This window comes from Brassica rapa, chromosome A05, assembly GCF_000309985.2.
Source record: "Brassica rapa cultivar Chiifu-401-42 chromosome A05, CAAS_Brap_v3.01, whole genome shotgun sequence".
NCBI classification, from domain to species: domain Eukaryota; kingdom Viridiplantae; phylum Streptophyta; class Magnoliopsida; order Brassicales; family Brassicaceae; genus Brassica; species Brassica rapa.
Genome location: NC_024799.2, coordinates 1169536 through 1193193, shown reverse-complemented (window position 1 = coordinate 1193193; position 23658 = coordinate 1169536). Strand labels below are relative to the sequence as shown.

General features: G+C 35.6%; 5 protein-coding genes across 6 annotated transcripts; 3 read left to right on the top strand and 2 right to left on the bottom strand.

Moving 5' to 3' along the window:
• Positions 1-225: 225 nt before the first annotated feature.
• On the bottom strand, positions 226-4248 carry LOC103866540 (phosphatidylinositol 4-phosphate 5-kinase 5). The gene is made up of 8 exons (XM_009144483.3): positions 3065-4248; positions 2778-2945; positions 2503-2668; positions 2294-2410; positions 2015-2208; positions 1795-1925; positions 1642-1714; positions 226-1554 (listed from the first exon to the last, which is right to left on the bottom strand). Exons 1-8 carry the CDS (start codon positions 4246-4248, stop codon positions 1266-1268), a joined length of 2322 nt encoding a protein of 773 aa, XP_009142731.1. The 3' UTR covers positions 226-1265.
• A 2467-nt stretch (positions 4249-6715) lies between these two features.
• LOC103866539 (amino acid transporter AVT1A) lies at positions 6716-9751 on the top strand. Its single transcript, XM_009144482.3, has 11 exons — positions 6716-7083; positions 7167-7441; positions 7557-7771; positions 7982-8005; positions 8088-8268; positions 8353-8572; positions 8681-8816; positions 8911-9076; positions 9156-9199; positions 9291-9353; positions 9455-9751. Exons 1-11 carry the CDS (start codon positions 6914-6916, stop codon positions 9548-9550), a joined length of 1590 nt encoding a protein of 529 aa, XP_009142730.1. The 5' UTR covers positions 6716-6913; the 3' UTR covers positions 9551-9751.
• A 3075-nt stretch (positions 9752-12826) lies between these two features.
• LOC103866537 (sigma factor binding protein 2, chloroplastic) lies at positions 12827-13566 on the bottom strand. The gene has a single exon (XM_009144481.3). The coding sequence runs from the start codon at positions 13493-13495 to the stop codon at positions 13073-13075; it is 423 nt and encodes a 140-aa protein (XP_009142729.1). The 5' UTR covers positions 13496-13566; the 3' UTR covers positions 12827-13072.
• A 4591-nt stretch (positions 13567-18157) lies between these two features.
• On the top strand, positions 18158-20211 carry LOC103866536 (F-box protein At2g41170). 2 transcript variants are annotated; one of them, XM_033292536.1, is made up of 5 exons: positions 18158-18321; positions 18352-19048; positions 19331-19410; positions 19474-19718; positions 19820-20211. In XM_033292536.1, exons 2-5 carry the CDS (start codon positions 18386-18388, stop codon positions 20005-20007), a joined length of 1176 nt encoding a protein of 391 aa, XP_033148427.1. In that variant the 5' UTR covers positions 18158-18321; positions 18352-18385; the 3' UTR covers positions 20008-20211. The 2 variants fall into 2 exon arrangements, with proteins under 2 accessions (XP_033148427.1, XP_009142728.1); XM_009144480.3 differs by having other exon boundaries at positions 18207-19048.
• Positions 20212-20640: 429 nt separating this feature from the next.
• LOC103866535 (rhomboid-like protein 18) lies at positions 20641-23638 on the top strand. Its single transcript, XM_009144479.2, has 8 exons — positions 20641-20862; positions 20975-21084; positions 22033-22173; positions 22283-22349; positions 22557-22708; positions 22808-22909; positions 23013-23120; positions 23199-23638. Exons 1-8 carry the CDS (start codon positions 20838-20840, stop codon positions 23364-23366), a joined length of 873 nt encoding a protein of 290 aa, XP_009142727.1. The 5' UTR covers positions 20641-20837; the 3' UTR covers positions 23367-23638.
• The last annotated feature ends 20 nt before the right edge of the window (positions 23639-23658 follow it).

Genomic DNA, 23658 nt, shown 5'->3' with positions numbered 1-23658 from the left:
CAATATGTGTTTTGATAAAAAAATTAAAGGAAACATTAAGGTTTATAAAATATATATATATTTGAATACTTTGTAAATCATATTTTAATCATCAAAATTAAATTTAATTATTTATATGATTTATTTTTTTTATCAGGCTATAAAATTATAAATTATAGATTATAATATATTCTTTATAAAATGAGTTCCCGTGCGATATCGCACGGGCTCTTTGCCTAGTTACCCATAATGGGGGACCAACAGAAGTACCAGTTCAGGAAAAAATTGAAGTATTAAAATTTTAAGCGTTCAACGTATAAAGAAAATATAAGACCTTTTTGTCAGAATGTAAAAACGTATAAGGAATCTAATCTTTTATTTCAACGTAAAACTTTAATACGATTAACTCAAAAGTTGAATTCAAAACCAAATTAAGCAGACAAAAATTTTGGAGAGGAATCAAAACCGGGCGTAGAGATTGATAGGACTAGGAGGATATGTCATACGATATGAAGAACTGTATTCTCTCGTAAGAATAATAGTTATGAACTTATGATACATTCATACTTATATTAGTGATATTTCCTAATCTAGATATTTACAAATATATGTAAATGTCTTATATAATAAATATAAAATATTTATTAACAATATCTATTATATTATATATTCTTCAATACCGGGGGTTTGATATTCCCATGAATACAAACATGCAGGATATCCTCCTTTTATTACGTTCTTTTATCACTAACGACTGGACGAAGTAAACCGAAAGATAGCCGAATCCAGACCGAGTTAGAAAAGAGAATAACCCATGCCAAAATCAAATGGAGAACTTGCTGTAATGTAATAACTAAGAAACTGAGAGACTTTGACTATGCAAAGAAGAAACTACACACATGCTGGGATAGTTGGTTTCTGGTGACCTAAAGCTTGGTGATTCAGATGATAAATGGTACCCAACAAGCCATATACCATCTCAAGATTGTGACAATCATTCCGCAGAGCCCTTGCTCAACATATATGTAAAATGACTTTGGTGTCGCATGTTTGTTTAGAGGTACACAAGAACAACTGAACTGAATGAATACATACTACTAATTAATACTCAAAAGGTAATTAATATAGATAAATAAATGGGAAATATTGGAATCTTTACTCTATTTCTTTATTGAAAAAAAGAAATAAATTAGGAGTCAAAAAATATAAGTAAAATTATGCATCCTTATTTCTTGGGATACAAGAAACCTAAAAAAAGCACAAAGACAATAGGAACCCTCTCTCTCTCAATTGTCATCAGTGAATACCTTGAAAATAAAGTCACGGAAACGCCTCGAGTATAATCTTGGATCAACTGCTGAAATAGAGGTAGGATCATATTGTATGCTCTTGTAAGCGTGTTCAAGCTTTTTGCTGATATCATAATCTTGAAGAATGTCAATAATACCAAAGATCATCACCACATCGTAGAACTCTCCCGTAGGCTCTCCCACAAGCTCAAGCTCACTGTCATTTTTCCTCATCGTTCTCTCTGCACGCGCTGGCATGTTGGTTCCCAGTCTGATACTAGCACACCTACAAAACATAACCAAAACCAATGTTAAGTGTTTCTCTTCGGAGTTTGAAAGGTGTTGGTATTGTTTTCTTGTGTTGTATTATTACCTTGAGGGTTCTGAAAGTAGGTCATCAACCTCTGATCTAGAGAGACGATGGCCTGCGTCTTCTTCAGATTCACCTGTAAGTAAGAAACCAATCTTATTTTTCCTTAAGTGAATGATTCAAAACCAAAGGTTATTTGATTTAACAGAAGCAAACCAATAGGTGTTTGAGCTCCAGAAGGAATCAGCTCTCCAGCGACAGAAGCTTCTCTGAAGTGAATCCCAACTAGAAGACTGTAATCCATGATCCTCTCCTGTTCTAAAAACTCGCAGTCTTTATCAATTTGCCTGTAACGAGGACAACAAGCCATGAGAAATGAAACAATCATGTATACCTAATGAAGAGTTGAGAATAGTGGTGTTCTTAAGTTCTTTACCTGATGAATTCTTGGTACCATGCTTTTTGCAATCTGAAAATGAAACCTAGGTCTTGGTCTTTTAAGATGGTGTTTGAGTCTATTTCTGATTCAGGTTTGTCAGTGGTTCGACCAAGAGATGATCCTTTCAGATCAAAGCGTCTGTGAACAGAGTACTTAGAACAAAACAGATTACCCATTATGACAAACCGCACCTGCATTAAACCAAGAGAGATATGAGATCAAACCAGCCCTTTCTAAAAGTCATGTCACACTAAACGCTAATGTTTTGTATCTAACCTTCTTTTGTGTTGGTCCATTCAATTTCACACAGTGTAGACCAAAGAATCTGATGACCAATGAGTTTTCAAATGCTCTAACATGGTTATAATATGCTGCAAGCATCCTTAGAAGCACCTAGACATCAAGAAGAACCAAAAAGAGACGTTTTAGTATATGCAACACAAGCACTTGGTAATATCAACCGATAACTTGAAAAAAAAGCTCACTTTTGTTTCAGACTTCTTCATTGTTTTTATCATGTAACGATCATCATTTGTTAAGTAAAAGAAGCTCCCACTTTTACCAGGAGATGAGAGTTCTCGGAGAGCATCATCCCCACAGATGGATAACATATAATCAGCTGGGTCTACTTTGAATAGCTTCCTCAAGCTCCTGGAAAAATTAAATCATAAGCAAAAGTACAACAATTTAAGCACAAGAAAGACATAACTATTAGCAATGTGGAAAAAAAAACAAGAGTAGCTTTTTAGGTATAATTAACCTGAAAACTAGTGGACAATAGTCTTTCCATTTGAACTCAGTAGATTGATGTGGAGGTGTGTACTTAGTTCCTTCACGTGGAAACCTCCTCCATATCTTATCTTTTGGATCAAAGGCTGAAGGCTTCAGATCAAGAGATGCAGATGGAGCTTGTCTTCCCACAGAATGTCTGTAGAAACAACATCACTAAACTTGACACCAAAAACACAAGCATTGCTCCAAGTGCATATATATAGTAACAAAGATCATATTATATAATTTATAATATATAGTTTCTCTAATTGGTACCTGATTCCTAGTTGTAGATTAAGCATAAGATCGTAATTGCGATGGCCTTTGGATATAGTCTCCCCTTGCTTCCTCCCTGCCTTTGGCAGTTTCATAGGCGCAGGGCTTGGCTTGAGACTATGAAGACCTTCAGCCTCCAATCTCATCAACTCCGCATCCAACTCCTTCCTCATATCAGCACCTCCTTCACTTGTATCATTCCCCCACATATTCATCTTCTCAAACGCTCTATTGTCTACACCCACACTTACCCTCCCATCAACTGACATCCTCCTAGGCTTCTCTATACGCTTAGAAGAGTTCCAAACAGAAAGTTTCTTCTGTGAAGGCAGCATAGGTACTCTCTCACCATTGCATATAGTGTACTCACTCAAATTATTGAACAAATCTTTAGGATCCCACTCAAGACTCCCTTCGTTTCCTGATGGATAATAAGTACCATTCATTTCCTCTGGATCTTTAGACCAGTTACCAACATAGAAACTCCCATCATCCCATTTATAAGTCCCATTACCTCTAGGGAACCCTTCATCCCAACACCCATCGTATCTATTCCCATTTGTCCATACAAAGCTCCCTTTACCAAAAATAGTACCGTTCTTCCACTCACCAGTGTAATGGCACCCATCGCTCCATTGATACTTCCCTTGACCTTCTTGTAAACCTCTCCTCCATTCACCATCATATGCATCTCCGTTTGCAAAACTCTTGACGCCATGTCCATGCTTCAGGTTCATCACCCACTGACCTTTATAAGCATCTCCACTTGGACCCGTGTATGTGCCTATGCCATCCATGTAACCACTTTTGAACTCTCCTTCGTACGTTGCACCAGATGGCCACCCGAACTTTCCATGCCCCATGGTTTTTCCATTGTACCATTCACCAATGTACATGCATCCGTCGGTCCATAGGTATTTTCCTTGACCGTGAGGGAAGTTGTCGTACCATTGTCCTGTGTAGTAGTCCCCATTGGGAAGTACTCTCTCTGCATGGTAAAATTCTTCTAAGCTGCTCCTGTTTGTGGTGGTCTCGTCATCATTTTCATCACTTGTGACATCGTGATCGGCATGTGGAGCTACCGATACTGTCCCAAAAACGCTGTTCGCCCGCTTCTTCGCTTGTTGGGTCTTTCGCAGGGTCACTTCCCATGCTTTTAGAACATAGCTTTGCTCCTTGCTCATTGTGCTAAAAAGAAGAAAAATTTATCTAAAAAGTATGTTATTAGCACCTAGAAACATGTCCTCATAAAACATGAACGTTCCTGTCTAGATAACGATCTTAAAGATGTACCACATACCCTAAAAATCAACAAACATGAGTGTCATAGATCTTTTTTTTTTTACAGATTAGGATTGAATATTGCTCTGGACCATGTTCCAAACCAAACAAAGAAAAAGAGGGTAAACAAATGGCCAAAAAAGAGTTAAAAGAAATCAAATGTCTCCGAGATTTCATCTTTTCTTATCAGTTTCTTTTTCAAACTAATTTTACCATTGTTCAAAGAAGAACTCGTTCATGTCCTCAAATCAATGAAAGCCTTGAAAATTAGAGAAACAAGCAAGGCCCTCAGATTCTCTATATTTAGCCTCTCCTTGCTTCTCTCACACGCAAAGACATATTTCTTATAAAATACAATGAAGTTTAATTTACAAGTAACTTCTCAAATTTGAACTTGTCAACGGTCAGAAACAGAGTTAACTTCTCAATTTTTCATGTTTTCGAAAACATGAAAATTCAGCTCCCACTCATCCTTGTTTCTATATATTTCAGATACACGCATAATCATCATCCAGTACAGATTCTTTTAAAACACAACGCAAAGCTATAAATAGTTAACAAATAGATTCGTATGTTTTTGAGCTTGGCGAGGAGGAAAGCAGTAGCTGAGGTGCAGATAAATATACAGAAAATAAATAAATAAGTCTAAACAAATAAATATACAATTATTATAATCACTTTTAGAGATAATATGAATGAAATTTCATGAAAATGTCATGTTTTAGCTCTCCTTTGCTTTGGCTTTTTCAGTTTATGGTCTAAAAACCATCGTCTTCTTGTTTCGCTGTTTTTTTGTTTGGTTTGTTTTTTCTTGCTTCGCTGTTTGAATACCCACTAGTTTAAGATTTTTTTTAGTATAGGAAAAGTTATATAATGAAATTGATGACTTTACCTCATAAGCTTCTTGTAAATTATCAACACTTGGCACCTTAAGTTGGGTACTACCGAGTCTTCTAATAATTTATCACGGCACATGGAATCTATCATTAGGTTGATAGTAGCATATTCATAATACATATCCTGATGCCGACTATTTGCCTCGAAAAAAAAATTCTTTTTTTTTCATGTTGTGACGCATTTGAATTATAATATTGAGAAATAAATGTTGGAGGCGTGACTTGTGACTTGTGAGAGGTGGGCTCAGTATCTGGGCATTTCCTGATCGATAAGCCACGTACCGGTAACGTGACAGGTGAACATAAGATCAAGAGAAAAAGTGGAGAGTTAGTTTCATTTTTTTTTTTGTAAACTAGTTAGTTTCATTTTCCCTATAAAGAAATAATATTTTCTTACTTATTTTAGGATTAGTTTATGCTTTTTTTAATATTCGGTCACTTTATAACTTTTGGAAGCCAAATTGTAGTAGAGTGACTGAAATAATCCGTTATTATTTCTTTTGTAACCAACAAATTTTTTTTTCTTCTAAAATGACATGCAACATCATAAGGAAGAGATTCTCCTGACTTTGCAAAATATCAACGTGGAAGAGACATGCATGATGCATATCTATCTTTAATAAGTCCACGTTTAAAAGTTCATTGGAGAAAGTTAACCAAAATACATATGCGTCAAAGGACAAATTGTTAAAAACGAAATGACCATATGAAGCTTTGACACTTGTAGAAAATCACATGCCACGACACAGAGATAACGTATTTCTATTTCTTACTGACAACGATTACAACTACACCCCATTCCCTCGTCGACTTCGCGTCACTCAAATCTTTTTTCTTCTTCTTAATTTGGACTCTTTTGAGACATTAAGATTCAAATCAACGAATGAGTTTTTAGTAAGTACTAAGCATAAGAATCCAGCAACATTCATGATGATTAATTAGTTGTTATCAGAAACAAAAAAGAACAAACAGATTTACAAAAATAAACTCAGTCTCTCTATGCTATGATAAAGTAGAAGTTGTTCATGTACTTGAGAAGAATACTAAAACATTTAACACATAATGGAATTTTGATTTTGAACATGTTAAACGCGATTTTACAGACGCGTGGACGGTGGTCCCACCGCAAAACCATCTCATCTCACCACTTGTTACCGTCTTAAATATCTTGCTTTTTTTTAATTGTCATCTCTTTCTTTAAAAACAAACTCTCTCAAAAATAATATATCTATATAATATAAATTTTCTTAATACAATTCAATTTTGTTATTAAAAAATTAAACCAATCAAAAAATAAGAAATATCTAAATATTCTTTTGAAAGTTTGTTTTAGTGAATTTTTTTTTCTCTTTCTTTACTACATTTTCATTATTTATAATCTTAAAATAATAATCTAAAATCTCCACCGTTGTTGCCAAGTCACCACTTCCCGCCTTATAACAAGGCAAGTAACTCGCAAAACAGAGTCAGATAATTTTAACTGTTTTCCATTTCGTCTCTCTCGCCACCTCCTCCTCTCTTCTCTTTGCAAACTCTGTTTCAAAAACAAAAACACCAATCAAAGTAGATCGAGATCTTGTTTGATTGATTTTGTTTCCTTTTTCTTGTATGATCTTTCTTTATATATCCTCTACCGTTTCTCTCCTTCTTTAGAAAAAAAAAACACTCGCAAATGGAGAAGAAACCAGAGTTTACGTTCGACGACGATGAAGACAGCAGCAAATACGAGAACGACAGCGAAACTGATCGTAGCGATGTCGCAGATCTTCCTGGTGACGATGACAACAACAACAACGACGAGGATACTTTCGTTTCCCAGGTTCAATGGCCTCAGAGCTTTAGGTAATAAATAATAGTAACGTTTTCTCTTTGTAAAGATCGTGAAAAATGTCATTACCCATCTGATCATGTTGCATTTGATTCAGGGAAACGACTGATTCGTACACGATAGCTGCATCACCAATCTTCGGATCTCTAAGGAGCAATCCGAGTTTCTACAATACGAGTCAAAAGCCGAGTTTCTACAGACAGAGCAGAAGTAATCTTGATGTTGAGTCTAAAGCTCCTTTCCTCCCTGAGAGGAACGAAGAATCCGACAAAGCCTCAGCTGCACAATCTGTTTGGTCTCGCAGAGGCTCATTTGCTGAAGAGTTAGCCATTGGAGGCTACGGCTGCAGCTTAACTCAAACCATTTTCAATGGTAACTCCAAGAAATATATATACATCATATAGAGTGTAGAACCGATAGTTTCCAGGGAGAAATAGATGTCACGCCTTGTGATTTTTTTATTCTATAACTTTGTACTTTGTTACAGCGATTAATGTAATGGCTGGAGTTGGACTTCTCTCAACACCTTATACACTGAAAGAATCTGGTTGGGCGGGGATGGTGATTCTTGTCTTGTTTGCTGTTATATGTTGTTACACTGCTACTTTGATGAAAGAGTGTTTCGAGAACAAGACTGGCATCATCACTTATCCTGATATTGGAGAAGCAGCTTTCGGGATATCTGGTCGTATTCTCATATGTGTAAGTCACTAATTAAAATTCCATAAATTAATATCTGTAAGATTTTTTTTTGTTATGCTGATATGTTTTGAATATGGTATGACTCGGTAGCATTAGTTGACTATGTGGACGTAGCTGATTTGATGAATCATGTTAAATCTCTATATCATTCTTATTTTTTCATTTATCTTTTTTCCGCATTGTTATAACATATGAAATGTTTTCTCGCAGGTGCTATTGTACACAGAACTATATGTAAGTGAACCTTTTTTTCTAAAGCTTGTTTCTGTATGTACAATGTGAATTTAATATAAATCTTTTTCTACTTATTTGGTAGTCATATTGTGTGGAGTTCATCATCTTGGAAGGTGATAACCTGACCGGGCTTTTCCCTGGTACATCACTGGATTGGCTCGGTATCCATATCGACTCTCAACATTTATTTGGAATCTTGACTGCTCTCATTGTTCTTCCAACTGTTTGGCTGAAGGATCTTCGCATCATCTCCTACCTCTCAGGTATAATTTAACTGCTCTTTTCTTTCTTGTATTACATCTATTTCTTTAGTCAAGAATCTTGAATCAGCTTCTTTGGTTCTACAGCTGGTGGAGTTCTTGCAAGTGTGTTGATAGCATTGAGCACGTTTTTCCTCGGAGCAACGAGCGGGATCGGGTTTCATCACACTGGTCATGCTGTGAAATGGAATGGAGTACCGTTTGCTATTGGTATCTATGGATTTTGCTACTCAGGCCACTCTGTGTTCCCAAATATATATCAGTCCATGGCTGATAAAACCAAATTCACCAAAGCAGTGATCATAACGTAAACCAAATAGATTATCAACTCTTATATAAGCTTTTGATGTTTTGGTCCAGTTTTTAAACCAAATAGTTTTTGTTGTTGTTGTGTGTGTGTGTGGCTACATTGCAGTTTCGCTTTATGTGTTTTGTTGTATGGAGGAGTTGGAATCATGGGTTATCTCATGTTTGGTGAAGCCACTTTATCTCAGATTACACTAAACATGCCAAAGGACTTGTTCTTTTCCAAAGTGGCTCAATGGACAACGGTTAGTTGTTTCCCTCTCCATCATCTTTGGAAGTTGCATTTTTATACACTAAACACTTCATCTTGGTTTTGTTTTTATTTATTTTTATCGTCAGGTAGCGAGTCCGTTTACAAAATTCGCTCTTCTGATGAACCCACTAGCTAGGGGTATAGAAGAATTATTACCAGAAGGAATGCCAGAGAACATATGGTGCTTTCTTCTTCTAAGAACAGCACTGGTCGCTTCTTCCGTTTGTGCTGCTTTCCTTATTCCATTTTTTGGTAAGAACGTCAAGCTTATGAAGTTTTTTATAATCAGCCTCAAGACTCATTATTGTTTTGGTTGCAAATTGGGTATTAGGTCTTGTGATGGCTCTGATAGGATCTATACTTAGTATACTTGTGGTTAGTATTCGTTATCTTTCTCTCCCTACTTCTTTGATATCCTAATAACATTGTTCGTATGAAGACACACATTCTTGTATGTGTGGGTCAGGCAATAATAATGCCAGCTCTATGTTTCATGAGGATAATGGGTAACAAAGCTACAAGAACACAGGTATATATGTCAACTGAGCTTTTAAGTCTCTTCTTGACAGTTCTTTCTTGGAAGTAATTTTGGGGGCGATTATTCTGACGTGTTGTGATATGTGATACCAGATTATTCTGAGTTGGATAATAGTGGCAATTGGTTTGGTAAGTGGGACCTTGGGGACATACTCTTCGGTTGCAAAGATCATTAAAAACTATGAATGAAGAAGCCACCATAGTCTCTCTTTTTTTGAGTTTAATGTTTATGTTATGCTAATAAAAATCTTCATTAAGATTAATTTGGACTTCAAGTAATAAGATTAGTGAAATTTTTGCTTTCTCAAAGTTGTCATGTTTGCTTTTTGTAATTTTATGTATTTTGAAAATACTATTTTCTTTATTTTGTGGCCATAATTCTTCTGCGTACACGTGATTGGTTATTTCATTCGCAAAACATTAAAACTTCAGCAAGATGACAGTAGAATATTGGGCCTAGCTTGTTTCAAAATTATGATATTTTCTAAGATTTCTCTCTCTACACCAGTTTTATTTTAGAGAGAATAAATCTTAGAAATTTTTTTTTTTGACTAAAGGTTTAAATCTTAGAAAATATCATAATTTAAGAATTGAAAAAATCAATTTTTGTTTCGAAATATGCTTTAGATAATTAATAAAAAAATATAAACTTGAATATTATATAATGGAAACTTTTTACTTAATCAAAATGTGCACATGATTAATCGAACAATTTTTAAAAAAATTAGTGCAAATATGAAACCAAAAAATTAGTAGTATTATCCATTAATGATCAAGCCTTCAGTAAAAACAAAAAAAAAACCCTAATTTTTCTCTCAAGCTCTCCTAGCGCCGCCAAGACTTTTGTTCTCTGATCTGGGTCTCTCCGGTGGCTGGTGCTCTTCGCCGGCGCCGGAGGAGACCCCATCCTCTTAGTAGTTGCTTTATTTTCTTCTTTGTGTCTTGTTGTTTGGTGTTGAAGCTTGATTTTCTCTGAAATGTACGAAGTCGAGATCTTGCGTTTTGGTGGGGTCACGGCGTTCTGCTTTCAGGTTAGCAGGAGGATCTTCAAGTGGTGAGACTCTGTGTGAGCAGGAGGTGCCCGTGTTTCTATCACGGGTTGAAGCAGCAATGCTTGTATCTTTATTGTTGTGCTCCTCGTCTCGAAGGTTGGTGGGGAACTTTTTCTAGTTCCAGTATCTTTGTTGTTTCAGCTCTGTTTCAGAGAGTTGGGTCCGGTGGTGCGTCTGGCGCCAGATCTGAGATCGGGGATCTCTTGACGGTGCGGTGCAGCCGCTTGGTGCGGAGCACGCGCTTTCGCTGACGGCATCACTGTACTTTCTTCAATTCTAGTTCTGAGTCTGTTCTTCCTTGTGCAAGATTTGAGTGGTGTTTGGGTTCTTCGTCAAGAGACCAGGAGTTCTCCTTTTCCCATCTCCAATTCGTCTCCACCTTGCTTTCGTCATCGATTTGGCTTCCATGATGTAGTCCTACTGTCTTGATACTGTCTGGTTTGTGGGTTTGGGTTTTTAAGGCCTTTATACAGCAACGGGTGAAGATAATTGCTTGGATTTTCTTGTTGGTTTATTCCTTATAATTGTGGAGTTTGCTAGGTGGGCAAATGTCTTCTTGGGAAAGGGTTTATCCTTGTGTGATCTTATCTTCTCAGAACATGGTTTCTATACCAGCTCTTCTATGGTATCTTGAAGCCTTTCCCTAATATCGGTCGGTTAATCTTGCTTGTTTCAGCTTTGATATTAGTTTGGTTATTAGTTGCCTTGATTGGGCTGTTGTTTCCAGGGATATATAGTTGTTCCGCTGGCTTAGTTTCCGGGGATGTACGGTTGTTCCGCCGGCTCTGTTTCCCTAGTATGGGCTCTTGTTAAACGTTGTTTCATGAATAATATAATTTCAGATGGAAAAAAAAAATCCATTAATGATTTGATCATTTACCCAAATATCCCAAGTCTCATCACAACCGACAAGACATGGTGGATGCCTGGATGGAAGTAACGAGACTTGAAGGTTGTCGGTCCTGCCAAATGTTGTAATTGTTCAACCAATAGTGTTTCATAAATACATACTATAAATATTTTCACTGTTAGTTGACTTTTTATTATTGCTAGATGACGTTTGTTATGAATATTGGTATTTCGTTTCTAATGAATGCAAGTTTTTTTTTGACAAAAGGGCTGTGATTTCATGGAATATCTCATGAGCGAGTCACAGTGACTTTCAGAAATTATAAAACAGTGGTTTAATGTATGTTCTGATATACGATGGATGCTCTTCTCTATGGAATTGGTGGTGTTCATATACCTTTATTGACAGCAAGGTACTTTCATTTGAATACAAACTTATTAGATTTCTTAAATCAGTAATATGATGGAAAGATGATGACACGTTATAGATAGACATAGAATTACGTATATAGATAATAAACTATGTACTAACAAGTCAATTCTTGTTGACAAATACTTATAAACAAGCTGGATTTATTGGCCGTGCGAAACAAGCGTCAAGACACTAATCATCCTTTTGTCAAACTATAAGCGGTTCCGAATGGATGCTACAGTCTACATCTTTTATTATACTGAAGAAGCTAATTCATATCTTACATCGCCTTCAATGATATATAATTTTCATCCAGAAATGTTCGATAAATTATAGAAAATCACCTTGAGGTTAACAGACTAATGTATTCAGGATATGAACATTGAGGACATTACATGGTACCTTGTAAGAACTAGAGTGTCCAGAATTTCAACTGAGAAAAACTTACATTTCTTTGTGTTTGTATTATGAAATATAACCTTTCACCGTGAGGAAAGTAATTATAAGCTTAAAAAACTTTATAAATTACAGAAGAACACAACCGAGTTAAGCAACATATTACTTTTGTTTCGGGGTTTTATGTTTTAAAATCGCAAAATAGTTACACAAACTGCATAAGACTTCATATATCCTAAATGTTCTACTATATTAGACTACTATATAACCTTTCACCATGAGGAAGTAATTATAAGCTTAAAAAACTTTATAAATTACTGAAGAACACAACCGAGTTAAGCAACATATTCTTTTGTTTCGGGGTTTAATGTTTTTAAATCGCAAAATAGTTACACAAACTGCCTAAGACTTACATATAAATGTTCCCTATATTAGACTACTCTATATGATTTCATGGAAATTTTAAAAACAACAATTTATTGCTACATAGTTATACTTCTATTACATAAAGATGGGGCCATCCAAAAATAAAAATCTTTCAAAAATCCAAAAAGAAAAGGGACACATCATACACCTATGATCTCTATCCAAATGTTCTACTAAAGTCCATAATGACATAAAAGCTTTAGATGTTTCTTTTTCCGTTTCATTCCCGATCATTTTCTGCATTGGAGATCGAACTGATTACAGAATTATTACCACCCAACTAACGCAATATGCCATATGTTTCAATAATGAAAATGTTGATACTGCATGTTACTTTAAAATTTAGATTATTAACCAAAAAATACAATATTTCTTCCTTGATGTGAAAACGATTTATTTACTCACAACCGCAAATAATTCGCCACAAACCAAACGAAATAAGAAAAACAGAACTCCATATGTTATAGTATATCCATATATATAGGTATCGACAAAACCCTAAACTATAAGACGATTTCTTCTTCTGATCGGTGTGACACCTTTTAAAATATATATATATATATATATATAAGATTTTCAGAGAGAGCCAATGCTCCCTAAGGCATTCACATTGTAAAACCCAGACGAGAAAAACGCAGACAGACCTGCCGACATTTGAGGAGCACTAAAAACTTCTTCATCCAGCGGTGAATAATACTCACTGACCCCTTCTTCCAACGGCTCAGGATTTATCTCCTCTTGTTGGGGATCTGCGGCGGCGTAAGTGGTGGGCTCCGGAGGTAGCTCGGCGGCGTCTTGACCGGTGAGTTCTTGAACAAGCTCTCTGAACTTAGAAGGGCAAGTCTCTACTCTCATGGGATTCGATATGTAACGGACTTTGATGGGTTTGTTATCGTTCGACGTCGTTGCCTTCCTCTTTTGCTTCGGTGGTTTTCTCGTCGGAGATGAAGATGGCTGTATCTGGTTTAAGCTTGTGAGCAACGCCGATGATGACTTCATCTTCTTGATTCTTTGTAAAGAACCTAAAAGGAAGAAGAAAAAGAATATCCAGAGTGTGAGGTCTCTTGTTTTAGCCTAAATATATAAATACTATAAGCTTCTTTTTAGGGAGGACAGTGGAGATGAATGCGAAGGGAAAGGAAGCAAACAAAAATTTAATGACAAGTGTCACAAATCCCATTGAGTCCTCGGCTGCTGTTAGCCGACGGCGCGTTCGCTCTACGCGCCATAATACTCATTTACTCACCGTTATTTGTCCATGTGATTAGTAGCTTTGCTTTAACAAGGTTGATTTATTACCTGTTTCTCTCTTTTAATAATGTAGGTGGACTTTTGATCAATAATGATAATAATGTAGGTGGGCTTGGTGTGGAATGTGGAGTTTTCATTTCTCTTTTCAGACCTATACATCAATGTTCTATTTTATAATTTATAGTATAAATACGGTACTATATGATATAGTATGTTGATATGGCCAATTTAAAATGCATAAACAAAACAAGATTGGTAATCTATTGATCATATGCTTATTTACATACATCAACAACAATAGTAGTGTTTTGAAATCGACTGTATAGGTACTTCAAATTCAAACCGTCTAAAATGATGATTTAAATTGTTTAATAGTACATAGACGTCCAAAATCCAAATCATTGTATTTATAATTTTTAGTTAAAAAAAGTTTATAATTTTTGTTTAATAAGGAAATTACAAAGAAAACATAAGTAACGATACATTAAATGTTTCTCTTTAACATATATTTATTAGTTACACAAAAACGAAATATTATGTCTCAGTTAACAGATCAACTTAATCAGAATTTTTCAAAGGCTTTAGTAGACTCCTCGACGTGTTATGTACGTGCGAAACAATCGCGTGACAGACAAATGTGACTGAAGTTGAAGTAGAAGCCGCCGTCGGCAAATTAGCCATCAGGGTCCACAGAAGCGCCACGTCTATATCGGTGAATTAGACACATAGACGCCATGACGTCACTCGGCCCGACGATAGTGATGTCACCACCTTAATTATAAAGTGAAACTGAAGACAATTACAAAAATAACGAAGACAGAGAAGAAAAAAAACAAATTTAACCTTCGCGGGAACCATGGAAGGTCCAGGACTCCACACGTAATTACGTTGATACTTAACCATCATGAATTAATCCAAATTAAAGTAATATTCTTGTTGACTCTTTTTAACCGACAAATTCGGTAGATACGCACCTTTGTGTACCTTTCTAATCCTTCTTTCAGTGTATCTGTTCAGCATGTTTAGCACGTTCTATGTTAAATATGTCTTTTACATTCGTTTCGTCTATTGTTTATTGTTTGCTAAGTTACCAGTTAAACTCATGAATTTACATCTTTAAAATTAATAGTCATGAAGTTAGGTACATCTTTAAAACTAATAGTACATCCAACAGCACTAATTATTACCAATAATCTTTGGACAAGAAAGATGATAAAACGAGATGGTGTACTGTTGATGGTTTGAAAATAATGGGATCATAAGATACTTGACATACCTTGCAACACAGAAAGATAAAATGCTAGTAACCTCTTCATCTGTTTCGACAACTTACTCACTTGGTATGTATTTAAGATATTCTTTTTTTTTAAGGAATGTTAAATTTATTCAAATAAAAAAAGGCTTTTGTACAAACTAATGCAACTTTAGTCTAGACTTGTGTGATTGTTTTGAAACAAATTTGTGGAGTGATTGTATTTACGATATTCAATTTGAATCAATCCAATTGGTAAGCATGGAATCTCAATAAAAAGTGTCTAGGTTTTTTTTCTTAGCAAACATAAATTTCATTTCAGAAAGAAAGTATTACACCTCCACAAGTGGGGAGGGAACAACAACATTAGCTAGAGGCGATTTAGCTACCTTCTCCAAATTCAACTATGACGTTGTAGACAAAATCCGTGCTTTAGTTTAGTGGATTTTAGTTACTTTTTCAAGAAAACGTGTATATTTTCCATATATCTATTAAACTTAAGAGTTATACATTTCAGTCAGCTAGTACTATTTTAACTATAGTTATTTTAGCGAATTTCTTTTGGCCGACTCCAACAACATAAGTTATTTGCTAGAACTTTCTTTACATATTAATTTTACACTTTCTTTGCAAATTATAAGACTAAACCAAATAGTAGTGTGTACTTTATGCGTAAATTTTCAAAAACGTTTTTAGTTTATCAAAACAAATTGCCAAATACTAGTATTTAATCTTGCATTGTAATAGTACAGTGTGATTAGGAAGAAAGAAAAAACTTATAATTTGAGAAGTGATTGACATTAAATGAAGGGGGCCCAAGTGGACTAGTGGGAAGAGGGAGGAGGCACTGGGGGGTATGTGCTTGTATGGTCAGGTCCTAATTAAAAGGACCCTTAAAATCGGTCTAATGTTAATGCGGGACCTCTAATCTCCCCCATCCCTTTACTCCTAATAATAATTTCGTTTAACTACTACAGTTGTACACTTTTTTAAGAAACGTGATGTGATCTCAGCGTGTTATTTAGGCTGGATTCTAAGAACATCTCCGTCCCCACTCCCTAATTTACTGTAAAATAGTGTGGAAAATAAAGTAACGAAAAAACAAAAAAGTGATTACTCCATAAATAATTCATAGAGAAATTTTTTTATTTTTTGTTTATACTCTATTTCCTACTCTATTTTTTGAGTAAATTATGGAGTGGGGATGAAGATGCGAAATAGTATAAGTATTGTGTATCAGTTCGCTAATCAAACGCTTCAAGAATTTGTTAATACTTTTATATTCGATACACATGTATACATTACCCGGTTTAAGGGTTTTCTTCTTAATGATAAATCGAAGCTTTATAGATCCCCAAAGAAGTCAAGTCACGGCTACGTAAGTAGACATAAGCTCTGTTCGTTTCTTCACGGCTACGTAAAGATAATTCCAAGTTTACGATTTAGCTCAATGCCCACAAAAGTTAGAAAAATATATATATCACGGATGATTTATTTTTTCCTCATGAGATAATTAGGTCTACTTTCTACACGTCACGCCGCAGTGAACATGCACGTTTAAAAGGAAGAAGAAAGTTAGTACGACCGCATATCGTTGAATTAAAAGAAAAAGCTAACACATTTATAATTATCAATCTCTAGCTAGCTAATGACCAACTATGTTGATTGAGATAAAATATTAATTTTGGCCTAATTAATTACAGAGATGGCAGTAAAACAACAACCGAATAAATTGTATAAACAAAAAAAAAAAGAACTAAACTGTAAACTAAAAAGTAAAAACGCTTTCGTGCATGGTTGCATGCATCATAAGGAGAACATGTATGTTTACTTTTAAAGTAAACGGATCGATCCAAAGCCAAAGGACTTATTCTGATCGAATCTATTAAGTTGGTACGTTCTCTGGAGTTATTGTCTACGAAGTTGATACGTTCTATGGAGTTATGTATTCTAAGACGTTGATTTGATCTCAAAGGAAGTCGTTTGGATTGATCCGTTTAAGTTTTGTTCTTTGTTATTCGTCGCTGAAAATAGCGATTACTAAATTTACGTAGGATCTGATCTTATATTTTGATCTATATGCTTTGACTATGTTTTGAGTATACTATTTTTTCATAGGATTAAATTAACTAATTCTAAATCCGAAAACACTACCCCCAAAACAGTTGTATGTTTTATGTTTTCTTGATTGAGAAGCCCATTGGACTGAATATAAAATCAAAACCTTCTCCATTAACGATTCTCAAAATCCATATCTGCAAAAGATAAATAAAAGAAGCCTATTGGACCAAATTCCAGTAGATAATTGTCCTGGTTTGGTAGCAAATTTGCAAATACATTTATTTAGAGATAGTACGTTAATTGGTAATCTTCAGAAGCAAGAAACATTTTAACAAGCTGATGGTAAGAACCTCATCTCCCTTTTATTTCACTTCCTGAAGGAATGAAATGGCTACGAGTTTAAAATACACTTGCATCAGAGACTCCTGCCGAAAGAGAAGGTTTCAGAAGCTTCAGTTTACTTTGTCTTCTTCTCCTGGTACTGCTGATAAGGAGTTCACCAATAACACCAGCTTAGGGAATTGTTTAAGGCCATGTGGGGCTTGAATTTACGCTTAGGTTATCTGTAACTTAAGAGCGTTAGATTCTCTACTTAGGAAATAAAAAAAAACTATTGTTTTTAAAACCTAATCAACTGCATTTGTCGTATAGTCCACGTCACTTTTAGTTGAATTACTACCCAACAGGAGTTGACCAAGTCGGTTCTGATTTCGTGAGATATTGGGTTCAAGATAACGTGGATAGACCCCTAAACCCACTTTTTGATCCATAATCTTTAAAACATATACACAAAAGTAGTTGGAACTTTGGTAGAATTAGTCTACACAAAAAAAATTAAGTCGTTGGAAAGGCGTTCACTAATCCAAAACATTATAAACTTCGATGTTGTTGATAGTTATGAATAGTTTAAAGATTAAGTTAGGTGCACCCAGCACCAGCTGTCACACACACGACAGAAACTCTTTAAGGCCATTGTCTCTCATGGTAATGCCAATGGAGTCTTAATGACCAAAACACATTGGTTCTTCCTCTGCCCCACCTAACTCTCACCAGTATTAATTTATTGCTTACCCAATTCAATGTTCTAAAATTTAATAGCCTCACAACGAACGAGTCTTTACAAATTTATAAACAACACTCCTTGCATATTTGCTTCATACTTGTAAAATACATAGGATACACACGCAAAGCATGAGCCACATGAAACAACTCCTTTTGAATAGCGTGTGAATCACCCTAAAGGCAATACAATATCCTTCAAGTCTCTCTCTCTCTCTCTCTCTCTCTCTCTCTCTCTCTCTCTCTCTCTCTCTCTGTAGAAACTAATGTTATTGTCACTCTATTCTCTCTCTTTCTCTTTTCTACACCATTTCTTGTTTTCAATGGAGAACAAGTACCTCAACATCCTTTCGTTTTGTTTTTCCAACACTATTTGTGGGTTACTCATAGTTTCTTGGCTTGCAAGAAACATTATCCATACTAATGGATTAACAACAACACTAGCATGGAGAAGGAAAACAAGAAAGAAGAAGAATCAAGATGATGAAAACAAAATGTCTCTGCTGGATTTGCCTGACTTAACCTTAGACTGCATCTTAGAGAAGCTCTCCCCATCTGAGCTATGTGCTATGACTTTTGTTTGCTCTGAGCTAAGGGATAAATGTGTGAGCGATCATCTTTGGAAGAAGCACATGGAGAATAAATGGGGGAGATTAATGGGTGATGCAGCGATTAAAGAGTGGAAAACTCATGTCGCCACATTAATGGCATGTCTCAAAAACTCGAATCCAAGCAGTTATAGAAGTAACACACAACAATGGAGGTCGAGGCTTGCTGCGAATCTTAAACCTTTTTCATGGTTAAAAACAAACCATGGTTGCCACAACAGAGGTTCTTCATCGTCATCTCCTATTGATTCTGTGATGTATTGGTACTCTAATCTTGAGAGTGGCAAGTTCTGGTTTCCTGCTCAGGTCTACAACAGAGAGGTAAAAACATTTCCAACCTATCTCTATTTTTTCTTTATTTTAGAGTTTCTTTAAGGGTTGAAAATAGTCTAATAATCGAATTACCCTGAATAAAAAACTTCAAGTTCTGAGGATTTACATGATACTTCCTCTATTTCAAAATATAAGTAGTTTTAGTATAAAATATTAATATTAATAGTTTTATTTATTTTTAATATATATGATCAACCAATTATAAAAAGTAACTATATATGTGAAACAACGTGAAACAAGGGAGTATAATATGTGTTTGGTTTGATGCAGAACGGGCATGTTGGATTCATGATGTCGTGTTACGATGCTAAAGTCAGATACGATAACAAGACTAATACATTTCAAGCAAGGTAAAGAATGACACTCTAGAAAACTTGTTTCTCTCATGTCACTGAATGTTTCTCACTATTCAGATACTCGGCGCATGGTCGTCGTGCGGCGGAGGAAAACGTGACGTGGCAGAGATTGAGACCGGCTCTAGTGGAGACAGAGTCACGTGACCTACACGTGTCCGACTGTTTGCAGGGACTAAGACCGGGAGACCATTTCGAGATCCAATGGAGAAGAACTAAAGAGTTCCCTTACGGTTGGTGGTTCGGAGTAGTGGGTCACCTTCACAACTGTGTCGGAGAAGAGAACTGCCGTTGCGTCTCTGACGGTAACATATACGAAACTTATCTTCTTACTTCAGAAACGTTTTGAGTCGTTCACGAGGGAATGAATAGATGTTTCTTGTGTGTGAATATATATATTGGGCAGAGAATGTGGTGATGGAGTTTAGACAGTTCAGACCGGAGTCGCCGTGGAAAACGACGGTGTTAAACCGGAAAGACCACCGTGAGACGGGAAACGAAGTCAGTGGTTTTTACGGTGGTGTGAAGAAACTGGGTACAGAGGAAGAGGTTTCTACGTGGAAGCGGTTGTGGCCTTCGCAAGTTTTGGATTAGTATTTTATTTAATTTAGGTGGGGAGTTTGCTTAAGAAGTAGCAATCTCATTTAAGTAAATTTGGAATTTCTACTTATACTGTAAACAAAAAAGTATAAATCAAAAAGAAAACAGGCTTTAGAGAAAAGTTTGTACATTGGCTTTGCTTGAAGAAAACATAAACAGAAACAGACTACTGGTCTAATGAAAGAAGGGTTTATCACACTTAAAACTAGAGAGCTAAGTTTACAAGAAAAAAGGAAAAGTAAGGATCTTACTTGTAATATTATTTAATTAATTTATAGCATATTCTGATAATTGTCTCAAAAGGATACGAAATATTCGTTCTAATAAAAATAAGATACGAAATATTCCGGATTGTTTGCTAATTTTATTTATTTATTTATAACTTATTTCTAAATGATAAATATACTATTTTTTTTTAGATTTTAATGGTAAACAAAATTTGAAGTGTAAAAATATTTCTTAACCACAATTATATGTATTTTTTTTTGAAGTGGTATTAGTTTAGAGTTACAGAAAATTATCTAACTTAATTTTTTTTATCTAACTTACATTTATATATGTTTAAAGTTAAATTATTATTTTAATATGTGTGCTTTTTTAAAAGAAGAAAAAAAACATCTTTTAGAAATAAAATTAATTTTATTATTATCTGATTGATGTTTGTTTGCATTGGAGAGATTACTGAAAATTCCTGGAAACATCCTTCCTTTATAGACGACTCGAGGAGAAACTAAACCCCTCTCGATCCATCTCCAAATCCAGATTCATTCAACGACGAGCTTCCTCAGCGATTATTGACTTTTTTCTGTTCATCTCCGATTACGATGAACGGAGGTCCTTCTGGGTTCAGTACGTACTCTCAGTGACCTAATCCTCCTTCTTTCGATCAGCTTCTGGGAATATCTTTTGTTTTCCATCATGGGTTTTCGATTTAACGATCGAAAGTTTCGAACTTTTGCAGATAATGCTCCGGTCACGCGAGCCTTCGTCATCACGAGCGTCCTCTTCACTGTCTTCTTCGGGATCCGCGGAGGAGGAGGTTCTTCATCCAAGCTCGCCTTGTCTTACCAGGTAGTGAATCTCCTTTCAAATGTCTCCTCTTATAGGTTTTACAGAAGGAACTAGGATCTGATTCGTTAGGAATCAACATCATTGTTTATTGTTGGGTTTCCACTTTAGTTTCAAAGGTTCTTGCTTTATTGAGTGGGGAGAAGCTAAATTAAAGATCTTTAGGATTTAAACAGATGGATTTGCTTAAGTAGATTTGGGCTTGAAGTCTTAACCATGATGTTTAGATAGTTTGATAACAGATAGAATACTTAATCAGATTTTAGGCTGTACATATTGACCATCATCATGTGTTAGATAACTTGCCTATCTGCTCATATGATTGTGGATGCCAATAGCCTTGCACCCTTGTTTTGGTGTCTCTGTAGAGTAACTATTATGAAAGTCTCTTCCTTTTTTTGTGAAAGGCTTGTAATTTGTAATGAAAAAAAAAACGATTTGTATTTATAATCTTCTGCCAATTTCATTATAAGGATACTTTTGAGAAGTTTCAAGCTCTTATAGGTTTTACAGAAGAACTAGGATCTGTATGTTACAATCACCATCATTGTTTATTGTTAGGTTTTCACTTTAGTTTCAAAGGTTCTTGCTTTATTGAGGGGGAGAAGCTAAACCCATAATCTTTAGGCTTTAAACAGATGGATTGCTTAAACCAGATCTGGGCATGATATCTTAACCATTATGTTAGATAATTTGATAATGGATGAGAACTTAATCTGATTTTTGGCTGCACTTGTTGACCATCATGTGTTAGATAACTTGCATCTCTGCTCATCTGATTGTGTATGCCACAATAGTACCCGGGAAGATGCTTGATTGTTTGAATTCTTCTTTTCGTTGTCTCTGTAGAGTAACTATTATGAAAGTCTCTTCTTTTTTGTGAAAGGCTTGTAATTGTAATTAAGAAAAAAAAACGATTGTATTTATAATCTTATGGCAATTTGATTGTAGGATGTTTTTGAGAAGTTTAGGATATGGAAGCTAATCAAATCGAGTTTCGCCTTCTCCTCCACCCCAGAACTGCTCTTTGGCGTGTATTTGCTGTACTACTTCCGAGTCTTTGAGAGGCAGATTGGTTCGAATAAGCACTCGGTAAGGAGATAGTTCAGCTTCGGTTCTTTCTTCATTGTAGATTTGGTTTGTCATTTCACTTATATCCTTTATCCTGGTAACTAGAAAGATGATTGTACTCGTTCTGCAGGTTTTCATCTTGTTCTCTGGGTTTGTGTCACTAATTCTACAGACCATCGTGCTATCACTCTTTAAAGGTATGTATCTTCTAATCTTCAAAATCTAAACTGTTTTGGTCAGTAATCGTAATGTACAGTAATGCAGACAATTGTAAGGGAATATAGTTAATGATTAAGCTTAAACTAGCCTGGTTACTACTAGTCTCACCTATCAGTGAAGTCCATAGGGAGTATTAAGATCGGTGATGATCTTTTGTTGGTTTCAAATTCTATTTATTTTTGTAGATACTTCAGCAAACCTACTGACATCTGGACCATACGCTCTCATATTTGCTTCCTTTGTACCCTTCTACTTGGACATTCCTGTTTCAAAGAGGTTCAATGTATTTGGCCTACACTTCTCTGATAAATCATTCATATATCTCGCTGGTGTCCAGGTAAAAACAGTACCATAAATGTTTATTTTTACAACTCTTTTTATACAGTAGAACCTTTTTCTTAACTAGACAAGTTACTCGGTTTCCATTTTTTTGTAGCTGTTACTATCTTCTTGGAAGAGATCCATGTTACCTGGTATTTGCGGCATAATTGCTGGTTCCTTGTATCGGTTGAACATCTTTGGTATCCGCAAGGCAAAGGTTATATGCCTTTCTTACCTTTTGCTAACAGCATCCATCTCCTCAAGTTAAGAGCGTTTGTCACTTTACTAACACTAGTTTTTGTCTAAAAACACTTTCACAGCTCCCTTGGTTCATAGCTTCTTTCTTTTCCCGAATGTCTTTGCCATCCTCGAGCAGCCATTCTCAAGCACCAAGAAGGACATCACCCAGCTTAGGTCGCCAAGCAGTGGTAAGGACGACATCCGTTTTTCTTTGCTTGAAACCCCATCTTCATTTGCCGACATGCTGTGTTTGAGTTTTTTTATAGAGATCTTATCAAGCACCGATACCGCCAAGTATAGAGCCATCTGAGGAAGCTATAGCTACTCTGGTATCTATGGGATTTGACCAGAACGCAGCTAGACAGGCTCTTGTACACGCAAGAAACGATGTCAACGCAGCCACCAACATTCTTCTTGAAGCACACTCTCACTAAACGTTTCATAGGAAATATTTGATTCGAGATGCAGAGGGGGGAGGTGTTCGTTCTTATTCTGCTGCGTTCTAACAACTGAAGTGGCATTGCCTTGATGATAATATGTTCAGCGAATGATCTGATTTGAATCCTCTTTTTCTTTCTTTTAGCCTTTTTTTTCTGCCAGTTGTATTTTAGGACAACATCTGTAGGTTGTGTCTATGTAGTGCACATTTGCTAGTCTTTTCTTGCAGATTTGAAAGATATATGGAGAGGCCATTCTATGATTTCAATCTTCATATCCTACTGATCT

Bases quoted from the DNA above. Each gene is read 5' to 3' on its own strand.
- LOC103866540 (XM_009144483.3), bottom strand. From the start codon at position 4,248: ATGAGCAAGGAGCAAAGCTATGTTCTAAAAGCATGGGAAGTGACCCTG. The intron at 2,669-2,777 runs GTTAATTATACC...TAATTTTTCCAG, and splicing joins TATTGTCCACTAGTTTTCAG to GAGCTTGAGGAAGCTATTCA. The intron at 1,555-1,641 runs GTAATAATACAA...TATGTTTTGTAG, and splicing joins CTACTTTCAGAACCCTCAAG to GTGTGCTAGTATCAGACTGG.
- LOC103866539 (XM_009144482.3), top strand. From the start codon at position 6,914: ATGGAGAAGAAACCAGAGTTTACGTTCGACGACGATGAAGACAGCAGC. The intron at 7,772-7,981 runs GTAAGTCACTAA...GTTTTCTCGCAG, and splicing joins CTGGTCGTATTCTCATATGT to GTGCTATTGTACACAGAACT. The intron at 8,269-8,352 runs GTATAATTTAAC...TTGGTTCTACAG, and splicing joins CATCATCTCCTACCTCTCAG to CTGGTGGAGTTCTTGCAAGT.
- LOC103866537 (XM_009144481.3), bottom strand. From the start codon at position 13,495: ATGAAGTCATCATCGGCGTTGCTCACAAGCTTAAACCAGATACAGCCA.
- LOC103866536 (XM_033292536.1), top strand. From the start codon at position 18,386: ATGTTATTGTCACTCTATTCTCTCTCTTTCTCTTTTCTACACCATTTC. The intron at 19,049-19,330 runs GTAAAAACATTT...GGTTTGATGCAG, and splicing joins CTCAGGTCTACAACAGAGAG to AACGGGCATGTTGGATTCAT. The intron at 19,719-19,819 runs GTAACATATACG...TATATTGGGCAG, and splicing joins CTGCCGTTGCGTCTCTGACG to AGAATGTGGTGATGGAGTTT.
- LOC103866535 (XM_009144479.2), top strand. From the start codon at position 20,838: ATGAACGGAGGTCCTTCTGGGTTCA. The intron at 22,709-22,807 runs GTAAAAACAGTA...ATTTTTTTGTAG, and splicing joins TATATCTCGCTGGTGTCCAG to CTGTTACTATCTTCTTGGAA. The intron at 22,910-23,012 runs GTTATATGCCTT...ACACTTTCACAG, and splicing joins TTGGTATCCGCAAGGCAAAG to CTCCCTTGGTTCATAGCTTC.